The sequence below is a fragment of the Coregonus lavaretus genome (assembly GCF_964263955.1).
Source record: "Coregonus lavaretus genome assembly, chromosome: 37".
Classification (NCBI taxonomy): domain Eukaryota; kingdom Metazoa; phylum Chordata; class Actinopteri; order Salmoniformes; family Salmonidae; genus Coregonus; species Coregonus lavaretus.
Window position 1 is genome coordinate 30,671,373 of NC_140024.1, and position 25,457 is coordinate 30,696,829.

General features: G+C 42.6%; 1 protein-coding gene across 1 annotated transcript; it reads right to left on the reverse strand.

Annotated features, from left to right (window-relative positions):
* Nucleotides 1-2,835: 2,835 nt before the first annotated feature.
* On the reverse strand, nt 2,836-25,079 carry LOC311111856 (BBSome complex member BBS4-like). Its single transcript, XM_084154762.1, has 16 exons — nt 25,041-25,079; nt 21,161-21,203; nt 18,128-18,207; nt 16,892-16,955; nt 16,549-16,660; nt 16,152-16,224; nt 15,881-15,934; nt 15,600-15,727; nt 14,307-14,361; nt 14,080-14,148; nt 7,748-7,900; nt 7,361-7,532; nt 6,406-6,475; nt 5,530-5,668; nt 4,898-5,114; nt 2,836-4,596 (listed from the first exon to the last, which is right to left on the reverse strand). Exons 1-16 carry the CDS (start codon nt 25,065-25,067, stop codon nt 4,400-4,402), a joined length of 1,653 nt encoding a protein of 550 aa, XP_084010888.1. The 5' UTR covers nt 25,068-25,079; the 3' UTR covers nt 2,836-4,399.
* Between the last annotated feature and the right edge of the window lie 378 nt (nt 25,080-25,457).

Here is a 25,457-nt window from a genome sequence, read left to right on the forward strand (position 1 = left end):
GGACTGAAATCCTGTAGCGCACGCAAGGTCCCCCTGCTCAAGAAAGCAAATATACAGGGCCGTCTGAAGTTTGCCAATGAACATCTGAATGATTCAGAGGAGAGCTGGGTGAAAGTGTTGTGGTCAGATGAGACTAAAATGGAGCTCTTTGGCATCAACTCAACTCGCCGTGTTTGGAGGAGGAGGAATGCTGCCTATGACCCCAAGAACACCATCCCCACCGTCAAACATGGAGGTGGAAACATTATGCTTTGGGGGTGTGTTTTTCTGCTAAGGGGACAGGACAACTTCACCGCATCAAAGGGACGATGGACGGGGCCATGTACCGTCAAATCTTGGGTGAGAACCTCCTTCCCTCAGCCAGGGCATTGAAAATGGGTCGTGGATGGGTATTCCAGCATGACAATGACCCAAAACACACAGCCAAGGCAACAAAGGAGTGGCTCAAGAAAAAGCACATTAAGGTCCTGGAGTGGCCTAGCCAGTCTCCAGACCTTAATCCCATAGAAAATCTGTAGAGGGAGCTGAAGGTTTGAGTTGCCAAACGTCAGCCTCGAAACCTTAATGACTTGGAGAAGATCTGCAAAGAGGAGTGGGACAAAATCCCTCCTGAGATGTATGCAAACCTGGTGGCCAACTACAAGAAACGTCTGACCTCTGTGATTGCCAACAAGGGTTTTGCCGCCAAGTACTAAGTCATGTTTTGCAGTGGTCAAATACTTATTTCCCTCATTAAAATGCAAATCAATTTATAACATTTTTGACATGCATTTTTCTGGATTTTGTTGTTGTTATTCTGTCTCTCACTGTTCAAATAAACCTACCATTAAAATTATAGACTGATCATTTCTTTGTCAGTGGGCAAACGTACAAAATCAGCAGGGGATCAAATACTTTTTTCCCTCACTGTACATATGATTTACATTCATTACTGTTTTCCAATATCCATAAAGGTTTGGCATTTACAGTCCTTTACTGAGCCAGTCATTTACTATCTCTCCTAGTCGAACAAGACAACATTCTCATTCCTCAGCCAGACAATTCCAAGTGTGGCATTTGTTAGGATTGGTGCTGTTGTCAGAAAAATACATTGGTTCTAGACTGCAGTGTACTATAACTTCTTGACCAGATGAAAAACAGAGCAAATGCCAGTTGTCCTTGTGATAGGTAGTACTATTAATGCAGACATACACTGAGTGTACAAAACATTAAGAACAGCTTCCTAATATTGAGTTGCAGTTCTTGACACAAACCGGTGGGCCTGGCACCTACTACGAAACCCCATTCAAAAAGGCACTTAAATATTTTGTCTTGCCAATTCACACTGAATGGCATACATACACAATCCATGTCTCAAGGCTTTAAAAAATCCTTCTTTAACCTGTCTCCTCCCCTTCATCTACACTGATTGAAGTGGATTTAACACGTGACATCAATAAGGGATCATAGCTTTCACCTGGATTTACCTGGTCAGTCTATATCATGGAAAGAGCAGGTGTCCTTAATGTTAGGTACACTTGGATAAAGTAATCCTTCTACCCCCCCTTACCCCACCCCCAAAAAATTAAAAAATTAAACTATTGTAAAGTCGTTGTCCCACTGGCTATCATAAGGTGAATGCACCAATTTGTAAGTCGCTCTGGATAAGAGCGTCTGCTAAATGACGAAAATGTAAATGTAATGTAAAAATGTGTAGATACTGTGTGGTATACAGTCCTGATCCAACACTGCTCCCTGCTGGCAGGTCAAAACACTGCAGCAGCTGTGTAGGATAATGTCTCTGAGGTACGGTATAACGAATGCCAAAATAATTATAATGGAAACACTTGAGTAAATGAGAGATACAAAGGGGTTTTCTCGTTTGGGCAAAAGACCATCGATAAGTAGTTGAAGAGTGTGTCAATTAGTTAGTAGCAGAGAGGAAAATCTTTGTTAGTAGGCAAACGTACGTAAGAATGTCCTCCCCTCCTCGATAGCAACCTTTCATCAAGGATACTCGTGAATGCTATCGCGGAAGAGTTTTGAAATCTGCCACACCCCCTTTGAATTAGCTTTTGTTTTATCCGAGGAGAAAAACATGGACACGTTTAAAAACCAGATGCTACTTATTTTCTTTATCTATAAAATGTTTGCACAACTAACTTAATTTACACATTTATTTTTTTGGGATCCACCCCTGTAAACGTCATTTGCCTAATGACGCGAGAGTGGAGAAGGACTGTCTAATTTCAAGCAAGCGCATTCCATCCACGTTCACTCTCCTCGATTATCTTTGACCTTTTTCAGAAGGAGCCGAGAGAGGATGGAGGGGACGAGGTGAGCAAATATAATTGATAAAAGGCCAATGTATAATGAAATCCGATGCTTCCACACCTGAGTTTATTAAGCAGTTAACATCCCATCAGGATTAGGGTCATGTTTAAATAAATGCTGGGCAGGCCATTTTTTTGGCTACCATGTCAATGCTTTATCCACAGGGCACAAGTGGTCACTGAATGGTTTGATGAGCTGTAAACCATATGCCATGGCCGTCTGTCACCGGGGCCCAGTTTTTCAAAAATTATCTGGATTTTTTCTATCGGATAGAATTAAATGCATAGACATAGAATGAATAGAACGTACAAATCATTGCTTAAATGGGGACTCTCGTTCTATTAATTATATTTCTATGCATTTAATCCTATCAAATAGCCGAAATCTGGATAGATAACATTTTTCACCAACATCAACAAAATGATGGACTTTCTTGTGGAAGAATGGTGTCGCATCCCTCCGATAGAGTTCCAGACACTTATAGAACCTACGCCAAGGTGCATTGCAGCCCAACGCCCTATTAAGACACTATGTTGGTGTTTCCTTTATTTTGGCAGTTATCTGTATATCACATGCACGTTCACACACACGTACAGGAACGAGTTTTCTGCGTGCCACAACTGTTAGCCGCTGAGCTAAAGTCTAGGCCTTAGTTTGGGGAACTAAATCAAGTCTTTAGTCTCTGACAAGGCTACTCATCATGCTAGCATGGTGTACCCAACCAACTGTGTTCCATTTAACTGAACACTACTGTGACTAAAATAAAGAGCACAACATTATCAATCACCTTCATGACTCTTTGGATTTTGCAACAATAAATACATCTATTCTGTCAACAAGGCAAACATCACAATTTCTAAACATCTTAAAATTCAACAATAGTCAAAAAAAAGGCCCTTGATCAATCAAGCCATATTGTATAGGTATAAAACACTACAATCCTTCTTTCCCTCATCTCATTCATGATTGTCATATATTACTGAGGTTACTTAAAATGGAGGAATGTATATTTAGTGTAATTATAAATGACAATCCAGATTTGCCACTCTCACCAAGGCTAAATAAAAAAGCATATGCTGCATTTGACACTGCATGTTAACAGATGGCACAGACATATAGAGAAAGTTGAACACAGGAAGTATCTGAAACGTACTGAAAAGAGATCATGTCAAGGCCTTTGATGATCAGGAAGTCAACTCATTACGACACCTCTGTCACTAGACTGGCTCACCTTGGTTAGTAAGACCATTGCCCACTCAGAGCAATAGGGCTAAGAAGAAAGTGCAACATAAAGCACTTTGTAACAAGCTAAATCAAAAAGCTAGTGAATGCCTTGTGGCCTTTGACTAGAAATTATTGATGAAAACCAACACGGACAGAGACCGAGTGACATTCTGGGAGTGATACACTACAGGCCTGTAGACTAGATAGGCTGAGTGACATTCTGGGAGTGATACACTACAGGCCTGGGGACTAGATAGGCTGAGTGACATTCTGGGAGTGATACACTACAGGCCTGTAGACTAGATAGGCTGAGTGACATTCTGGGAGTGATACACTACAGGCCTGGGGACTAGATAGGCTGAGTGACATTCTGGGAGTGATACACTACAGGCCTGTAGACTAGATAGGCTGAGTGACATTCTGGGAGTGATACACTACAGGCCTGTAGACTAGATATGCTGAGTGATACACTACAGGCCTGTAGACTAGATAGGCTGAGTGACATTCTGGGAGTGATACACTACAGGCCTGTAGACTAGATAGGCTGAGTGATATTCTGGGAGTGATACACTACAGGCCTGTAGACTAGATAGGCTGAGTGACATTCTGGAAGTGATACACTACAGGCCTGGGGACTAGATAGGCTGAGTGACATTCTGGAAGTGATACACTACAGGCCTGGGGACTAGATAGGCTGAGTGACATTCTGGGAGTGATACACTACAGGCCTGTAGACTAGATAGGCTGAGTGACATTCTGGGAGTGATACACTACAGGCCTGGGGACTAGATAGGCTGAGTGATACACTACAGGCCTGTAGACTAGATAGGCTGAGTGATACACTACAGGCCTGGGGACTAGTTTAGTTCAGCTCTTGCTTCAACTTGCTCTTCTTGACTTTGGGCTTGGCTGCCAGAGGGGGCAGGGTGGTGGAGGGGTCTGACTCCTCTGGCTGGGGGGCTCGGGAGGGGTCATCAGGCGAGGTGGGGGTGGTCTCCACATCAGGCTCCTCCTCCAAGGGCAGGGAGGGGGGCTTGGGCTGGCTGTGGGGGGACACTCCTGAGAGACAGGTGTTAGAAACTGAATTTTACTAAGTATACGCAGTGTTCTGTAATGAGTAAATTTTCTATTGGTGTTACACTTCGCAAGGAGCTCTCTGAGAGACGTGAGTCAAGTTAACAGTCTACTGACAAGATCATATTATTATGTTAACTTGACACGTCTCTCTGTCTCATCCATATAACCGAGCTAATTACCAGTAGTGTAATGGAGGGTAAACGCCTTTTTTATTTTAAGCGAGCGTTTACCCAACTATCACGTAAAATGCATAAAAATATATAAGGATGGTGTGATGTGTTACCTGTGGGGAGTGTGATGCTCTTGTTGTAGCCTGCGGCGGAGGACATGGCCTGCTCCAGGGCCTGGTTGGTGCCTAGGGGCTGCTGGGAGCTGCCAGGGGCTTTACTTGTGGCCCCCGCCGAGCGCTGCTTAGACTTGGGGTCTTTGACCGGCTTGGTCCACTCCAGGCTCTCTCCCACCTGCAAGGCAGCGGCCATCTTCTGAGCCATGTCCATCAGCTATGGAAACAAAATGGCGGTATTAGGAAACGTCAAGAAATTGAAGAGGCCATTTTTTTTGCGATGTTATTAAGCCGGTGCAAGAATGTGGAACAATATACTGACCATACTGTATTACATTACATTCATCATATTAACATCAACGTCACGTTAATGCAACATTGGCAAACGTTTGTCTCTTCCATCAGTAGTTTGACCTCACAAGAGGCTGCTGAGGGGAGAACGGCTCATAATAAATGGCCGGAGCGGAGCAAATGGAATGGCATCAAATCATGTGTTTCATGTATTTCATACCATTCCACCCATTCCACTCCAGTCAATACCATGAGCCTGTTCTCCCCAATTAAGGTGCCACCAACATCCTGTGTTTGACCTACATTGTATGTAGAGTATAGAGGAAGCTACTGGATTGTACCTCAGGGTCAAACTCAGTGTTGCTGTCCTTCAGTATGTTCACTTTCCTTTCCAACTCCTGGTACTGTTGCAGGGCTCCATTCTTGTCCCCGTGGTTGTAGAGCAGAATGGCAAAGTTCAGGTTGACCAGAGGGTTGGACCTGGGAGGAACAAGGAGCCGGTGGAAACAGATCGACTCGATAAGTCATAGATAGGTAGATCAGTAATCAAAGGTAGAGTCAGCGATGTATGAAGTAAACAGCACTATTGGGTTGATGTCTGCAACAACTAAGAGCATTAAAGCGAGAGGTACTCTGTGGTCACAGGAGGCTGCTGAAGGGAGAACAGCTTATAATAATGGCTGGAACGGCGTAAATGGAATGGCATTAAACACCTGGAAACCATGTGATTGATGTATTTGATACCGTTCCACCCATTCCGCTCCAGTCATTACCACCAGCCCGTTCTCCCCAATTAAGGTCCCACCAACCTCCTGTGTCTGTGATACTCTGTATATGAGCACATCATCTTGCATCGCACCTACACTGAGTGTACGAAACATTAAGAACACCTTCCTAATATCAGGTTGCAATTGTATCAAGGCTTAAAAATCATTCTTTAACCTGTCTCCTCCCCTTCATCTAAACTGATTGAAGTGGATTTAACAGGTGACATCAATAAGGGATCATAGCTTTCACCTGGTTAGTCATGGAAAGAGCAGGTGTTCTTAATGTTTTGTACACTCAGTGTATAAGCAACATCTGCAGTGCTGCTCGTGGCGATGTCATATCTCTGAGTCTCATTTTAAATTAATTTAATTCAAACACAACTTGAACTTCGTAGATTGACTCAGGACATAAGTTCAAACTGAATGGAAGTTCGATTGGGAGCAACTTACTGGTCTAAAGCCACAGCTTGTTCATAGGATCTCCTGGCATTGTCCACGTCCTCCAGATTGGTCAGTGCAACTGAAAGAGGAGAGTGGTCAGTTCAGTGGTAACTACAACAACTAAACCTATACAAAAAATATAAACCTGTAAACATCCATAAACACATGAATATAAACAGATCCCAGTACATTAACATTATTCCTGCGTAAATATAAGGGAATGCCGATGTGAAACCTTGAACCAAGTGAAAGTGGCACATAAAGCCAATCCAGATGGGAGCAGGCCAGGCCAGGCTAGTGTTACCTGCTAGTAGCATGTAGAGTTCTCCCAGGCCAGGCTAGCGTTACCTGCTAGTAGCATGTAGAGTTCTCCCAGGCCAGGCTAGTGTTACCTGCTAGTAGCATGTAGAGTTCTCCCAGGCCAGGCTAGTGTTACCTGCTAGTAGCATGTAGAGTTCTCCCAGGCCAGGCTAGTGTTACCTGCTAGTAGCATGTAGAGTTCTCCCAGGCCAGGCTAGTGTTACCTGCTAGTAGCATGTAGAGTTCTCCCAGGCCAGGCTAGCGTTACCTGCTAGTAGCATGTAGAGTTCTCCCAGGCCAGGCTAGCATGACCTGCTAGTAGCATGTAGAGTTCTCCCAGGCCAGGCTAGTGTTACCTGCTAGTAGCATGTAGAGTTCTCCCAGGCCAGGCTCGCATGACCTGCTAGCAGCATGTAGAGTTCTCCCAGGCCAGGCTAGCGTTACCTGCTAGCAGCATGTAGAGTTCTCCCAGGCCAGGCTAGCGTTACCTGCTAGTAGCATGTAGAGTTCTCCCAGGCCAGGCTAGTGTTACCTGCTAGTAGCATGTAGAGTTCTCCCAGGCCAGGCTAGCGTTACCTGCTAGTAGCATGTAGAGTTCTCCCAGGCCAGGCTAGCGTTACCTGCTAGTAGCATGTAGAGTTCTCCCAGGCCAGGCTAGCGTTACCTGCTAGTAGCATGTAGAGTTCTCCCAGGCGGGGCTGCAGGTTGGTGGCAGCGCTGAGGAAGAGGAAGGCAGAGGCATACTGCTGCATGGTGAGGTGCACCAGGCCCAGGTTGTACAGCACCTTCCAGTCAAACGGAGACAGGTAGTGGGCCCGCTTCAGACAGCTGATGGCCTGGTTCACACAGAAAGGAAACCGGAACGGAGAGGGGTTTAACATGGCTAGACAACAAAACAACAACTGTCCTAAAAATGGCATTTGAGGTGTGTACTGTAGTCTTAGTATGCCCCCTTTGATGCCATGGAAATATATGACAATCTGTCAAATGACATACATCGGTCCTTGACGCCGTCTTATATGTACAGTATGTGAAATGTGAGAATACTCACTGCTACATATTTCTTCTTGCCGAAGAAGCACATGCCGATGTTGTTCCAGAGCGGGGGGCTCTCGGGGACCATGCATGCTGCCACGCGGTACTTGTTCATGGCCACATCAAAGTCCCCATGGGTCTGCATCATACTGCCTGCTGCCAGGACGGCCTAGCAGGGACGCATACACATAACTGACATACTGTACATCAGGGATCATCAACTAGATTCAGACGCAGGGATCATCAACTAGATTCAGACGCAGGGATCATCAACTAGATTCAGACGCAGGGATCATCAACTAGATTCAGCCGCAGGGATCATCAACTAGATTCAGCCGCAGGGATCATCAACTAGATTCAGCTGCAGGCCCATTTCTTCTTGAGTGGATAGTCAGGGAGCCGGAACATAATTACAAATAATTTGTAGACTGCAAATTGACCGCAAGAAGCTCAAACAGATATAATATCTGACTAAAACATAATAATTTCAAACCTTGCTTACATTTGTATACAATCACATATATCTCTCTATTATGCTTGGAAATACTTTGGAACATATTTCCAAAATTAAAATCACTTGGAGCTGATTTTCTGGTGTTTTTAGTCTTTTATGTCCAACAATAAAATAAAATAAATATATAAGTTTGAGAAACAGACTCCTCAACTGGCAGCTTCATGAAATAGTACCGGGTACTGTTTCTCAAACTAGACACTCTAATGTATTTGTCCTCTTGCTCAGTTGTGCACCAGGGCCTCCCACTCCTCTTTTATATTCTGGTTAGAGCCAGTTTGGGCTGTTCTGTGAAGGGAGTAGTACACAGCGTTGTACGAGATCTTCAGTTTCTTTTCTTACATGGAATAGCCTTCATTTCTCAGAACAAGAATAGACTGATGAGTTTCAGAAGAAAGTTATTTGTTTCTGGCCATTTTGATCCTGTAATCGAACCCACAATTGCTGATGCTCCAGATACTCAACTAGTCTCAAGAAGGCCAGTTTTATTGCTGCTTTAATCAGCACAACAATTTTCAGCTGTGCTAACATAATTGCAAAATGGTTTTCTAATGATCAATTAGCCTTTTAAAATGATAAACTTGGATTAGCAAACACAACATGCCATTGGAACACAGGACTGATGGTTGCTGATAATGGGCCTCTGTACGCCTATGTATATATTCCATTAAAATCAGCCGTTTCCAGCTACAATAGCCATTTACAACATTAACAATGTCTACACTGTATTTCTGATCAATTTGATGTTCTTTTAATGGACACAAAAATTGCTTTTCTTTCGAAAACAAGGACATTTCTAAGTGACCCCAAACTTTTGAACGGTAGTGTATATACAGTGGGGAGAACAAGTATTTGATACACTGCCGATTTTGCAGGTTTTCCTACTTACAAAGCATGTAGAGGTCTGTAATTTTTTTATCATAGGTACACTTCAACTGTGAGAGATCGAATCTAAAACAAAAATCCAGAAAATCACATTGTATGATTTTTAAGTAATTAATTTGCATTTTATTGCATGACATAAGTATTTGATACATCAGAAAAGCAGAACTTAATATTTGGTACAGAAACCTTTGTTTGCAATTACAGAGATCATACGTTTCCTGTAGGTCTTGACCAGGTTTGCACACACTGCAGCAGGGATTTTGGCCCACTCCTCCATACAGACCTTCTCCAGATCCTTCAGGTTTCGGGGCTGTCGGTGGGCAATACAGACTTTCAGCTCCCTCCAAAGACTTTCTATTGGGTTCAGGTCTGGAGACTGGCTAGGCCACTCCAGGACCTTGAGATGCTTCTTACGGAGCCACTCCTTAGTTGCCCTGGCTGTGTGTTTTGGGTCGTTGTCATGCTGGAAGACCCAGCCACAACCCATCTTCAATGCTCTTACTGAGGGAAGGAGGTTGTTGGCCAAGATCTTGCGATACATGGCCCCATCCATCCTCCCCTCAATAAGGTGCAGTCATCCTGTCCCCTTTGCAGAAAAGCATCCCCAAAGAATGATGTTTCCACCTCCATGCTTCACGGTTGGGATGGTGTTCTTGGGGTTGTACTCATCCTTCTTCTTCCTCCAAACACTGCGAGTGGAGTTTAGACCAAAAAGCTATATTTTTGTCTCATCAGACTACATGACCTTCTCCCATTCCTCCTCTGGATCATCCAGATGGTCATTGGCAAACTTCAGACGGGCCTGGACATGCGCTGGCTTGAGCAGGGGTACCTTGCGTGCACTGCAGGATTTTAATCCATGACGGCGTAGTGTGTTACTAATGGTTTTCTTTGAGACTGTGGTCCCAGCTCTCTTCAGGTCATTGACCAGGTCCTGCCGTGTAGTTCTGGGCTGATCCCTCACCTTCCTCATGATCATTGATGCCCCACAAGGTGAGATCTTGCATGGAGCCCCAGACTGAGGGTAATTGACTGTCATCTTGAACTTCTTCCATTTTCTAATAAATTCTAATTTCTAACAGTTGTTGCCTTCTCACCAAGCTGCTTGCCTATTGTCCTGTAGCCCATCCCAGCCTTGTGCAGGTCTAGCATGAACTGATGTCCTTACACAGCTCTCTGGTCTTGGCCATTGTGGAGAGGTTGGAGTCTGTTTGATTGAGTGTGTGGACAGGTGTCTTTTATACAGGTAACGAGTTCAAACAGGTGCAGTTAATACAGGTAATGAGTGGAGAACAGGAGGGCTTCTTAAAGAAAAACTAACAGGTCTGTGAGAGCCAGAATTCTTACTGGTTGGTAGGTGATCAAATACTTATGTCATGCAATAAAATGCAAATGAATTACTTAAAACTCATACAATGTGATTTTCTGGATTTTTGTTTTAGATTCTGTCTCTCACAGTTGAAGTGTACCTATGATAAAAATTACAGACCTCTACAGTGAGGGAAAAAAGTATTTGATCCCCTGCTGGTTTTGTACGTTTGCCCACTGACAAAGACATGATCAGTCTATAATTTTAATGGTAGGTTTATTTGAACAGTGAGAGACAGAATCACAACAGAAAAATCCAGAAAAACGCATGTCAAAAATGTTATAAATTGATTTGCATTTTAATGAGGGAAATAAGTATTTGACACCTCTGCAAAACATGATTTATAGTACTTGGTGGCAAAACCCTTGTTGGCAATCACAGAGGTCAGACGTTTCTTGTAGTTGGCCACCAGGTTTTCACACATCTCAGGAGGGATTTTGTCCCACTCCTCTTTGCAGATCTTCTCCAAGTCATTAAGGTTTCGAGGCTGACGTTTGGCAACTCAAAACTTCAGCTCCCTCCACAGATTTTCTATGGGATTAAGGTCTGGAGACTGGCTAGGCCACTCCAGGACCTTAATGTGCTTCTTCTTGAGCCACTCCTTTGTTGCCTTGGCCATTTGTTTTGGGTCATTGTCATGCTGGAATACCCATCCACGACCCATTTTCAATGCCCTGGCTGAGGGAAGGTACAGTAGGGAAAAAAAGTATTTAGTCAGCCACCAATTGTGCAAGTTCTCCCACTTAAAAAGATGAGAGAGGCCTGTAATTTTCATCATAGGTACACGTCAACTATGACAGACAAAATGAGGGAAAAAAATCCAGAAAATCACATTGTAGGATTTTTAATGAATTTATTTGCAAGTTATGGTGGAAAATAAGTATTTGGTCAATAACAAAAGTTTCTCAATACTTTGTTATATACCCTTTGTTGGCAATGACACAGGTCAAACGTTTTCTGTAAGTCTTCACAAGGTTTTCACACACTGTTGCTGGTATTTTGGCCCATTCCTCCATGCAGATCTCCTCTAGAGCAGTGATGTTTTGGGGCTGTCGCTGGGCAACACAGACTTTCAACTCCCTCCAAAGATTTTCTATGGGGTTGAGATCTGGAGACTGGCTAGGCCACTCCAGGACCTTGAAATGCTTCTTACGAAGCCACTCCTTCGTTGCCCGGGCGGTGTGTTTGGGATCATTGTCATGCTGAAAGACCCAGCCACGTTTCATCTTCAATGCCCTTGCTGATGGAAGGAGGTTTTCACTCAATCTCACGATACATGGCCCCATTCATTCTTTCCTTTACATGGATCAGTCATCCTGGTCCCTTTGCAGAAAAACAGCCCCAAAGCATGATGTTTCCACCCCCATGCTTCACAGTAGGTATGGTGTTCTTTGGATGCAACTCAGCATTCTTTGTCCTCCAAACACGACGAGTTGAGTTTTTACCAAAAAGTTCTATTTTGGTTTCATCTGACCATATGACATTCTCCCAATCCTCTTCTGGATCATCCAAATGCACTCTAGCAAACTTCAGACGGGCCTGGACATGTACTGGCTTAAGCAGGGGGACTGCAGGATTTGAGTCCCTGGCGGCGTAGTGTGTTACTGATGGTAGGCTTTGTTACTTTGGTCCCAGCTCTCTGCAGGTCATTCACTAGGTCACCCCATGTGGTTCTGGGATTTTTGCTCACCGTTCTTGTGATCATTTTGACCCCACGGGGTGAGCTCTTGCGTGGAGCCCCAGATCGAGGGAGATTATCAGTTGTCTTGTATGTCTTCCATTTCCTAATAATTGCTCCCACAGTTGATTTCTTCAAACCAAGCTGCTTACCTATTGCAGATTCAGTCTTCCCAGCCTGGTGCAGGTCTACAATTTTGTTTCTGGTGTCCTTTGACAGCTCTTTGGTCTTGGCCATAGTGGAGTTTGGAGTGTGACTGTTTGAGGTTGTGGACAGGTGTCTTTTATACGGATAACAAGTTCAAACAGGTGCCATTAATACAGGTAACGAGTGGAGGACAGAGGAGCCTCTTAAAGAAGAAGTTACAGGTCTGTGAGAGCCAGAAATCTTGCTTGTTTGTAGGTGACCAAATACTTATTTTCCACCATAATTTGCAAATAAATTCATTAAAAATCCTACAATGTGATTTTCTGGAATTTCTTTTCTCAATTTGTCTGTCATAGTTGACGTGTACCTATGATGAAAATTACAGGCCTCTCTCATCTTTTTAAGTGGGAGAACTTGCACAATTGGTGGCTGACTAAATACTTTTTTTCCCCACTGTAGGTTCTCACCAAGATTTGACGGTACATTGCCCCGTCCATCGTCCCTTTGATGCGGTGAAGTTGTCCTGTCCCCTTAGCAGAAAAACACCCCCAAAGCATAATGTTTCCACCTCCATGTTTGACGGTGGGGATGGTGTTCTTGGGGTCATAAGCAGCATTCCTCCTCCTCCAAAAACGGCGAGTTGAGTTGATGCCAAAGAGCTCGATTTTGGTCTCATCTGACCACAACACTTTGACCCAGTTCTCCTCTGAATCATTCAGATGTTCATTGGCAAACTTCAGACGGGCCTGTATATGTGCTTTATTGAGCAGGGGGACCTTGCGGGTGCTGCAGGATTTCAGTCCTTCACGGCGAAGTGTGTTACCAATTGTTTTCTTGGTGACTATGGTCCCAGCTGCCTTGAGATCATTGACAAGATCCTCCCGTGTAGTTCTGGGCTGAATCCTCACCGTTCTCATGATCGTTGCAACTCCACGAGGTGAGATCTTGCATGGAGCCCCAGGCCGAGGGAGATTGACAGTTCTTTTGTGTTTCTTCCATTTGCGAATAATCGCACCAACTGTTGTCACCTTCTCACCAAGCCGCTTGGCGATGGTCTTGTAGCCCATTCCAGCCTTGTGTAGGTCTACAATCTTGTCCCTGTCATTCTTGGAGAGCTCTTTGGTCTTGGCCATGGTGGAGAGTTTGGAATCTGATTGATTGATTGCTTCTGTGGACAGGTGTCTTTTATACAGGTAACAAACTGAGATTAGGAGCACTCCCTTTAAGAGTGTGCTCCTAATCTCAGCTCGTTACCTGTATAAAAGACACCTGGGAGCCAGAAATCTTTCTGATTGAGAGGGGGTCAAATACTTATTTCCCTCATTAAAATGCAAATCAATTTATAACATTTTTGACATGTTTTTCTGGATTTTTTTGTTGTTCTTCTGTCTCTTACTGTTCAAATAAACCTACCATTAAAATTATAGACTGATCATTTCTTTGTCAGTGGGCAAACGTACAAAATCAGCAGGGGATCAAATACTTTTTTCCCTCACTGTACATGCTTTGTAAGTAGGAAAACCTGCAAAATCGGCAGTGTATCAAATACTTGTTCTCCCCACTGTATATATTTATTTTATTTTATTTTTTTGCTCAGAAAACTTGGGTGGCCAAATAAAATAGATTTGGCCTGCGGGCCGCCAGTTGGGGAACCCTACTGCACATTATAAACATACAGTACAGCAGACCCAATGTTGCAGTACATGTATCAGGTGTTTATAAAAAGTGAAACAAGCTCATAATATGGTGGCCACTTACCTTATAGTTATTAGGGTCGTAAGTAAGTGCATTCCCGAGATGTTCAAATGCTTTTTGGTATTTTCCCAGCTGTGGAAGATTACCAACAATCAGTGACAACAAATATCACCATTCTGGAAAAACGTCATTCAATTTTTTTGGGGGACACAACATAATATACTAACCCATTTCCTAATAAAAAAACATTCCACTCTTAAGAGTGTGTTCAGAGTTGATTTCAGACCCACCTGCAGATACAGGAGCCCCAGAGTGGTCAGCAACTCTGCATTCTCTGGAGAGAACCTACACAGAGGGAAAGACACCTCTAATTTCACCTCTACGCATGTAATTACACATAATAATGTCTATCTACACTTAGTCTCATGCAAATAGAAGAACGGATCTTGTAATTTGCTGATTATTTAATGGGTTCGATTCAGCATAATTGCAGAGTATTAATTATGACTGGGGGGAAGAAAACACATAAAGAAAGCCTTGTGAGGGGAGGAGGAGAGACGAGAGGCTGAGGTTGAATCAAGGTTCACAATGGTAAGTCTAATTAAAAGCAAGCCGAGTAGCTGGGCGACTTGATTAATTCATTTACCCAATAGGCAGTAGTAATAATGAGCACGGCAACGCGGGACACATATATACACTGACTTTTGTCATTACCTTATTTCCTCCGCTGCCCTGGATAGGACGATTCTTTAATGGATATTTGGGCTGTGATCCTATATCCATACTAATATCCATACTGACATACCACTTACTCATACTAGAATACCATTTGCCAGTATGGATACACACACACACAAATGTATTGCTTCGTTCTAAGTAATATGCTAGTGAGGATACTGAAACAGAGATTTGGACTTGTACAGTATGTTGAACAAGGAAATGGGTGGCCTTCAGTCAGAGATGATAAGTGAGTCTGATTCAGTTGTTTAGATGATTGAAATCAACCATTTTAGAGCAGACATTTTTAAACTAGTGTGATCACAACCAGGAACAGATCCCAATGTTTAAAGCACAGCATGTTTTTTTTTTGTCTTAAGGGATTTTCTACTAACCTTTTATTCCATCTTAAATGAACATCATCATTAATAGCTATGTAGGGGAAAATTACCCTTCTGCTGCATAATCATTACTGTGAAAAGGTTGTCTAAAACTCGTCTATATTATCATTGCTCTATTATTAAAAAACTATTCACTAATGAAGGCTTTAGTGCTGCATGTTTTTTTAATAATGGAAGTTCAGTGAAAGTTGTTCCTCTAGTATTAAAAACGAACACATTTAGGTTTTTAATAACAAAGCAACCTTTCAACAAACCTACATTTTCTTCCATGAGGATGAACTTCTTTTAAACTTAATTACAGTGAATGTTCTCTCTAAATGTCACCTATTCACAATCCTATAATAAACAAATGTCCCATAGGAGATTTTCTAGAGCATATTAGAAGTAGTGCAAAGTTTCCCAACTTTTAGAACCGTTTTTTAAACGTTTAAAACGTTTTAGAACAGTCTCTACATCCAAACTTACTCAACTGCACTCTTGTACACTTCGATGGCTTTGTCCGTGTCTCCCGCCAACAAGTGGACCTTTCCCAGTGTCATGAATGTCCTGTCGTGTTTTTTCAACTGCAAGGCTGCATTCAACTGCTCTTCAGACTGGAAAACAACAGATATCTCTACTCTATCATCCACCGTCAAATACTTCAACACTGGCTGAGGTGCCATTTCATTCAGAAATGTGTATTAAAATAACCATTTAGTCGAATTACTTCCTTATGAACAGTGTGTCAAAATCCAGCTCATACTCACATGTTGGAAGTCTTTTATGAAGGAATAGCATACACCCAGATTATGGTTGATCTCCTGGAGTGAGAAAAATATCAGAGTGGCTATATGGAGCTACAAAACAAATAAAAATGGCTGAATATGCATATAGTTCAGTGTTCCACACTTAACCCCTATAGCTGAGAAGCAGTGTGTAAATCCAGGAAGAGCAATGCTGATTGATAAATCTTAAGTTGCCAATGGTTACAGGTACAGGCCAAAAATAAGGAGAGGAAACCACAATCTTTTCTCTTACCCAGTCTTTCTCATTGAGCTTCCCGGCTTCATGATAAACCTCAATGGCTGCCTTGTGTTTCCCAAGCAGAAAACTGAAAAAATATATACATAAACAACTATAAAAATGGACGTACAAGCACAGAGTAACCCTAAATCCAACATCTCCTAAATCAGCCAATGCCCGGTGTGTATTCTGCCGCAAAATGGTAGACGCGCATCACCAAGGCGGATGCCAAACATAGTTCCCATCCCTAATACCATACAAACTACCTTGATCTCGTAAGGAACCCTGCACAACACAATCTGATATCATTATTATATTCTGTATGACCTGTTCCTGCCTGTTGAGTGCTATGATCAAAAGCAGTGTCTAGCCCAGGCAGGCTCAGTGCTCAGGCAGGGTACTCTCTACTCACAGCGATCGGGCCACTTGTTTGAGGTTGTCGGAGCTGGTGGGATTGAGGATGGCACAGCTCTGGAACAACTCCAGGGACGGCTGGATCTGCCCCTCCAGACGCAAGATTAGTGCTTCATAGCAAGAAAATAGGCTTTTACATTAGCATGAAAAGGAGTTAAACCAACACATTAAAATCTAAGGCGCAGTAGGGGGTAGAAGCCTGTTTGTTGGGAGGAAATTGTGCATCTAAAGCTTGGTTTTGAGTGGAATAGACTAGAGCTCTGTTGTGGTTGGGATAAACCGTTTGAACGTGATGAACACACGATGAGTGATGTGGAACGTAATGTAGTATGGCTTCTCACCTTGTACGTATATGGCATATTCACACATTCCCTGGGTTTCCTGTAGCTGGTCTTTGATCATTGCCTTTGGGGAAACAACAAACATGATCTCCGCTCCTGGAGCAAACTGATGTTACAATAATATTGCAAGAAAGAATATTGCAAGAACTGAATATCGACTGTATTTCCTAAGTTGGTAGTCTCTCCCATAGCCGATATCTCCAACATACTGGGGTGGAGTGCCATGAGTCTGGCAGGGAAGACTAATACATTGGCTACACTCAGTTTTGGGATTGACAGATAAAGCATTCCTATGCCAACTAAGACGGACATACAGGTAACTGGCAAAATAATGTAAAACATTTTATTTTAAAGTGTCTTAATAGGGTGTTGGGCCACCATGAGCCAGAACAGCTTCAATACACCTTGGCATAGATTCTAGAAGTGTCTGGAACTCTATTGGAGGGATGCGACATCATTCTTCCACAAGAAATTCCATAATTTGGTGTTTTGTTGATGGTGGTGGAAAACGCTGTCTCAGGCGCCGCCTCAGAATCTCCAATAAGTGTTCAATTGGGTTGAGATCTGGTGACTGAGACGGCAATGGCATATGATTTACATAGTTTTCATGCTCATCAAACCATTCAGTGACCACTCGTGCCCCTGTGGATGGGGCCATTGTCATCCTATGGGGGCATAGCCATGGTAGCCAAAATAATGGCCTGCCCAGCATTTCTATACATGACCCTACGCATGATGGGATGTTAATTGCTTAATTAACTCAGAAACCACACCTGGGTGGAAGCAACTGCTTTTTAAATATACTTTGTATCCCTCATTTACTCAAGGGTTTCCTTTATTTTGGCAGTTACCTGTAGTAACCCGACATTCTTGGTTATAACAGCTGTTGTTACAAAACTGTACTTCGGAGATTGTGCAGTGGGTTCATATTTATTTAACCATGCATGCAGGGTAGGAGGAAATAGCATGCCCTAGTAGCATTTTCAAATGTACAGACGGAACACAGCTTGAAACAGATGATTACATCACTATCTTCTCAGCAGTCCCTTTTCAGTAGAAGACATTAAGACAAAGGGAGGGGGAGGGAGCCCTTGATGCCTTCATTCATTATCTGCATGCTGTCTAGGCTAACAGAAAGGGCAGTGTAACACCAATGCACATTAAACAAGGGGGAAATGAATGACAGTCAGGGACTGGACCGGACCACCGGCAGAGACAGCGGGGGGGGTGGCATACCTTGCAGGTCTCATAGTCTTTGCGGATGTAGTGCAGGTGGATGAGCCAGTTCCTCCTCTCCAGAATGGGAAGTTCCGGAGCTGAGGAGGAGAGGCAGAGTAGACATTCAGGGGTGATGAGGAGACGGCATATTGGCCCGATACCAAACAAACCCCTCCACCCTTTCTCATTATAGGCCCTTGTTGACCCGCGCTGATAAGAATAGATTTAATAGAACAATCCACGACGCGGTCAGAAATGAATGCATCGAGTACAGCAAAACGGTCTCATTCTTACCTCTCAGAACAACTGAAGCTGACATTACTGTATATGAGTTGAGTCATGCTGCCATGTAATGTTATACTATCTCAAATCAAAGTTGATTGGTCGCATACACAGATTTGCAGATGTTATCGCAGGTGCAGTGAAATGCTTGTGTTTCTAGCTCCAACAGTACAGTAATAATACCTAGCGATACAAAACAATACACATAATCCCAAAAAGTAAAAAGAAAGAAATCAAGAAATATCAATAAGAAATGTAATTAAATTAAGAAATATCTATAGCATTTTCAATGATAAATAAGAAGAGACTATCTCCTTTAAAGTTATTGCCATTCTATTACCTGAAACTACGGTGATCTGCATCAGTCTTTAATAAGACAACCACAGATGCAACATTTTCCAACAAAAACCCTTCAGGCTACATTCCTCACACGTAATACCTCAGTAAGTTAGATAATAGTTACAGTACTGCTAATTGTTAGCTACAGAACATGACGTTGTTTTATTATGCCTCTGCCATTAAGATATGATCCTTGTTGCCCAGGCAACCATGTCTTTAACAAGCTCAGGGCTCCTGACAGGAATGAGGAGCACATACTACAGACAGACAGACAGACAAAGGGAACATGAAAATCAATACAGTGGGATATATTTGGTGAGCTAAGATGGCCATGCCAACCGTGCTGCTGTATAACAGTACTGGAAACCTTTCCTCTAGCAGAACACAATTGTATTCAAGGAAGCGGCCATTGTAATTCCAAATAGAGTGACTTCTTTGATTTCAGTAATCCTTTTATCTTGTACCTACCGGTGAGGCAGCAATAGGATACTGGCTATATGAAATGAAGCTGACTGAGACTACACTACAGGGTCTGGTACTGCATGTTATTAGGCTAGTGCCTGTGGAAATACTGTGATTTACACCAAAGCTCCCCTCTGTTTTATCTCACCAATCGTTAAGTCGGAGCTCCAGTGTCTCACAGCAAGAACCCCGACTGGAGCCCCACTCTAACCCCACAGAGAGAGCCTTCCCTTTTTCCCCTGTTCGCTGAGTGGTAGACTGCAGTGCATGAAGACTGCATTCCCCCTCTCATATTTGCCGCATCAGATTTGGAGTGGCCCTATTTGTGGGCTTAATCCGCTTTGGCTCTTGCCGAGACAGCAATAATATTCTTGTCTCTGGGTTTCAGCTGCGGCCCTGTGGCACTCTAAGTCCACACTTACTAAAGCTGGGCAGATTTTGAGGAGGGAGGGGAGTTGGTGTGTGTGACACGTCTTTACGGGACAATACAGAGAGTAGCAGCCATAGGAAGAGGAACCCAGCATGGAACCGTCCAAATATAGCCAGCGAAAAGGTTTCATCCCCCCCAAAAAAATGCTCTCATTGTATGCATGATCTCTGTAATGTGTAGAGAGAGGAGACAGATTTGTATTATTCTGTTAACTATTTTTAAAAAATCCAGCTGAGCAACGAGGATAAGTTGGAGCAGAATGCTTGAAGAAAAGCCGAGATCAAAAGACCCCTGAAGCGGATCAAGTTCACTCTTCAACTTGTCACCTCTTCGGAAATTGAGGTCAAGTGGAAGAATTGTGGGTTGGTGCTTCTCCTACAATTGCTTTGTATCAATAACATGACTTGTGTAGTGGGCTGCGCAACAATGAGTTGGCACACAAAATACAGCGGGTGATGAATGAAGCGGCCTAAGGGTGATATCATGGCCTTTAAAAAAATATTGAAGGTCAACTTCTGTGGGATGGATGAAAACAATATCTACAAGCTATTCTATACGAATGACCTATATATTCTTACTGTGTCTTGGAATATGGTTGTGAGTTTGTCAGCTTAAACATAGGAAAAAGGGTAAGGGTGCCCTCTATAGTCTCATAAAATATTTGTTTAAAAGTCTGTAACACACTGCAGCGAGCATTAATTCTGGCATTTTGACTTAAGTCTCGTCCATATGCAACAGTGAGGGTTGGGTTTAGAGGACGGACTGTTTTGGCAACTACGATAACGGGAAAAATTTGTTCCGGGGTGGGTCCTCTTCAGACAGACAACTCTCCCAAAAAATCACAAAGCAGACATGCCAGAATGTCGTGTTTCGAAATCAAAGTTTGCAGGCAAAACATTTGCAGTGGTTTTAGTTAAAGTAGTTAATGCAAACTAGCCACTTGCGAAATGCACTCATAAAAAATAACCTCTGTGATCTTCATCTTGCTAGCTACTATTTTGTATTTTATTCAATTTAAGGTAGTGACTAGGCAGCAGTGAAGGCTGCTGAGGGGAGGATGGCTCATAATAATGGCTGGAATGGAGTCAATGGAATGGTAACAAAGGCATCAAACACATGGTTTCCATGTGTTTGATGCCATTCCAATGACTCCATTCCAGCCATTATAATGAGCCATCCTCCCTTCAGCAGCCTCCACTGGTAGGCAGTGACGTTGTTCCTCTATGCCAAACCGACGTTCTATTACGTACAGACGCTGTTAAGCCGGAGCGTTTTAAAATTGTGGGAGGCAACCTGGATATCTAGAGAGACTAATTTTGACTAGGGTGACCTTAGTAAATGCTTTCAGTTAGCCAAACCATTTCCCCCAAATAAATAGGCCTATAGCATCATACCTGTGTTTTTTTCTGTGCAACTAATGCCCTCCACTGTCATATTAAAACACAGGCCTATGTGACATTTCAATGGAAAACTGTAGTCTTTTGAAGAGAAGAAGTACAATCATTCACACAGTCACAGTTGTGTAATTAGACATTTACCTTTTGGAGCCTGGCGTTTCTTCAGCTCAGAGGCCACTGGAAGCTGAAAAAGACCAACAGTTACTTTGAGAGGGAGATCCATGAGGCAACACATTGTGATGTGGTCAGGGAGAGCGAGTCTCCATTTTGGAGCAACTCCTGGCCTGCATCCTGCCACCTCATTCACCATTCCCCTCTGGGGATGCATTATACACTACACCTGGACCATCAGACTCTTTTGGTGACAGTCAGCCATCTTTTGTTGGCACACCAAGTAGACTAGAACACTTATAAGGGAGTTTGATGCCGCTAGAAGGCCCTGTACTAGGCATGACATGGCTCCAGCGGAGACATGCCTGTCCTTTTATGTAGGAGCTTTACTTTAATACACTCATTACCTCTTTCACCACCTTTTGTTGTGGGGCTTTTGCTTCCCCTATAACTCACTTTACTGTTGATTTTGCTGTATTATTGATTTTGCATTGTAGATATGTTATGGTAGAGTAGTGTGTAATAATGAGTTGTGTTATGTATTGATTTATTGTATGTAATTGTGATTGGATCCCAGGAAGAGTAGCTGCAGCCAATGGGGATCCGGAATAAATACAAAATACTGTGTTTGGTATTTGTTCAAATGCAAGGTTTGTCTGTGCTTGCTGTTGCCAAGTTTCTTTTTACATTTTCTTTTTACATTTTCTATCACCAATAGGTTTTTTGTGTGGTTTTCAAATATTAAATTACTGCTAGAATATGTTATTCATTTAATTGAGTGTTGATTTGGTTGGACTAAATTGCATTGCAATGACTTTGTTCTACACATGTTCATAAAACACATTTATTGAGGGTCTCTTCAAAGAACAAAGCATTCACATAAAACAAAGTAATGTAACATAACGTTTACATAAAAAAATATCTTAAAAATACAAAGTGTAACATAGCATTCAAGAACATCTTGAAAACATACTGCCAAAAGTAAATAGCATTCAAGAAAAAGTGTTGCACTGCAAATTCACAACGTCGTTACAAAATGTTATTTGTTGGCATAGCCACAACATGAGCAATGCGGTATTTAACACTACGTAATCACAAACAACTTGCACCACAAAGCTCAAACATCAGTGTACGGTTATGATGGTGTCCTGCAGAGGTGTGGACTCGAGTCATGTGACTTGGACTCGAGTCAGACTCGAGTCATGAATTTGATGACTTCAGACTCGACTCGACAAAATGTACAAAGACTTGCAACTCGACTTGGACTTTAACATCAATGACTCGTGACTTCACTTGGACTTGCGCCTTATGACTCGAGAAGACTTGCTACTTCCCATGAAAACTGGGGAAAAAAAATCTCTCTCTCTCTCTCTCTCTCTCTCTCTGCATTGTTCTAGTGCAATATGCTGTTCAAATACAAGCATTTTTTTTGTGAAAATTAAATGTTATGTTTTTTGCTGTATTTGATTAATGTTATTGTATAAAAAGGTTTAAATAAATACAAATCTTACAGACATACATGATTTGTATACATTTTATTTCTGTGGTAAGAGGACTTGAAATGACTCGAAACTAAAATGGTAGGACTTTGGACTCGACTTGAGACTTGATGGCTTTGACTTTTGACTCGACTTGGGACTTGCCTCATCTTTGACTCGACTTGACTCGGGACTCGAGGGCAAAGACTTGAGACTTACTTGTGACTTGCATAACAATGACTTTGTCCCACCTCTGGTGTCCTGTAAAGAGGTCATAATGGCATCCCGTATGATAGCAACCCTTTCCTCCACTGGCCCTTGTAGTAAACTCTGGTCTTGCTCTGTGAGCTCAGCCTCTGTCTGCTGATGATCCTGGCCAATGAGGATCCGGTTCCATTCAGCCGAAACTCTTCTTTCTTCAGTTCGCACACATTGTGCAGTATGCAACACGCCGTCACAATGTCTGTCGTCAACTTAATGTCAATGTTCATGCACTTCACCAAACATCTCCAGCGTCCATTAAAGCGTCCTAAGGCGTCATCAATAGCCACCCAGGCAGAACTCAGGTGGTCATTAAACTTCTGCTGGTGGTTATTCAGAGCTGTGTCCTGGGTAAAGCCTGTCATTAATCACCTCTTCAGTGGGTACGCTTGGTCTCCTACCAGATGAACTGGTATCTCTACTCCATTCACAATCGCTGAATTCTGTGGCAGAGGGAATAATTGTAGATTCAGAAACAATTGTACACCTACAGTAAATAGGTCATAACTAAAAACTTTGCAACCATAGTAATGTGCTTAAATTCTATATAACTGTAGCAAAATCATAGATGTTTAATTACATACCTCCTGGAGAAAAAGATGGCCCCCCTGCCAGTCTGAAAAGATCAGAGTTGGCCAATACTCTGTCATCCCCTGTGCGACCTGGACACCCCACATAGACATCAGTGAAGCTAGAAAAATAAAGAAAATAAACAGTTAAAACATGTCTTATATATCACCAAGTGGTAACATTGCCTCTGTTTGTCAAAACAGACATTCGATGAGCAGCAGAACACTTACCAGAGGTTGTGATCAGCAACAGCCTGCAAAACAACAGAATGCTGCCCTTTGCTGTTCAAGTAGTCCTTTGGATTATATTTTGGGGATGTGTCGCGCAGATGGCACCTGCACATTGTGGATACCCAAGCTGCTTAAACCCACAGATGGTGTCCACGGTGCCTTCACCACCGGGTAGCGAAATAATGCGGTTGTACATCGTCTTCACAACAGCTGCGGTAACCTGTCGTAGAATGATGAAAACAGTAGAGACGCCGACTCCAAATAAACTTGAAATAATGTGGTACTCGCTCGGTGTTGCACACCACCACAAAAAGAGAGCAAGCATTTCACGGTATTCAATTGTGTTTCGGACATTGGTGGTCTGTTTAGTTATCTTGGACTCTAGTAACTGCAAGGTGCTCAAATGTGGTCCAAGTCATGCGGAAGTGTTTGCGCCATTGAACATCGTCGAAACCATCCCAACATCATACTGCAAAAATCTTCACCGCGTCTTCGATCCCGCTTCCACACGCTTCGAAGGCATGTTGCATCCTCGACTGCTGCTTCTTTCGTCAGTACAGATACTGTGGTTGTAGCGCGTAAACGCCAAAACTGTCGGTGTTTGTGCCGTCGTTCAACGTCATATCGTTGTCTGCTCAGGCGTATATCTCGAGTGAGATTATTCTGACTACTAGAAAGTAGACTCAGCATGCTCTGTTGCAACTTTACTACAGCATTATTTACCAAATGCATTAACGAAATTACCTTAAGAAGGCTGGCTCCAGCAACACTTTCATCCGCCATGTTTGCTGTCCAACAACAATAACAACGTGTCGCCGACTAATAATGACGACTTCACATCTGCTTGTGGCGTCCAGTAATATTGGGCGTCATTAAGAACGCAAGAAACATCTTTGAACTATTTGAATTGAATTTCAACGGATGGAATAAAGGCATACCCCTTGATTTCGAAAAATAACGTTATGACATTAATTTCGTGAGTTTAGCTAATTAGCTAGCTAAGCAAACGTATTACTGTAGCAGGTTAGGATAATTAGGTTAAGATTAGGAAAAGGGTTAGGGTTAGCTAAAATGCAAAACATTCCAACTTTTGTTGTCTTTCGTTATTTGACAAAAACATTTTAGCCATGACCCAATTAGAGCTGTAACGTCAACAGTTACTGCTGTAACGACTTTGCTAGCATTAGCAAGCTAGTCGTTAGCTATCTGCTATGTTTTCAGCTAGATAGAGCTGGAGAATGCTCAGCAAAACGTTCCTAGACATAGTACACTGCTAACAACAAACATCCCAGCTAGTTATCTCCGAGACATTGCAGATTTTATTCGGTTTACCATTGTAATCCCAATTCATAGCAAGTAAATTATCCTCACAGTTAGTGTGTTTTCTTCGTCCGCCATCTTGACCGCACACACAACAGCGCGCAGGATGCTGTTGCCATAGTTACGCTAGAGGAAAGGGGTCTTTTTTTAGCTGTTTCAAAAATCCTTACCAGAGATTATGAAGGAGTTCTGTCTCTAACGTCTCTGACATTGCTGTGTTGGGGAAATTACTCTGAAAGTATAGTTTACGAAGCTACCAATTACTTCACTTGAAGAAGTTAAACTGCACTAAAGCTACCCTTAAGAAAAATATAGTTTACTAAAGTAGTAGTAGTTCACTACATCCAAACTACTTCGTAATAAATTACCATAATTAATATGTCAAACTGAAATGTCATAGACTGCAAAATGCAAGAACAGATCACTTTGGGTCATACGTTAACATAATTAATGTATAGCTTTATGTAT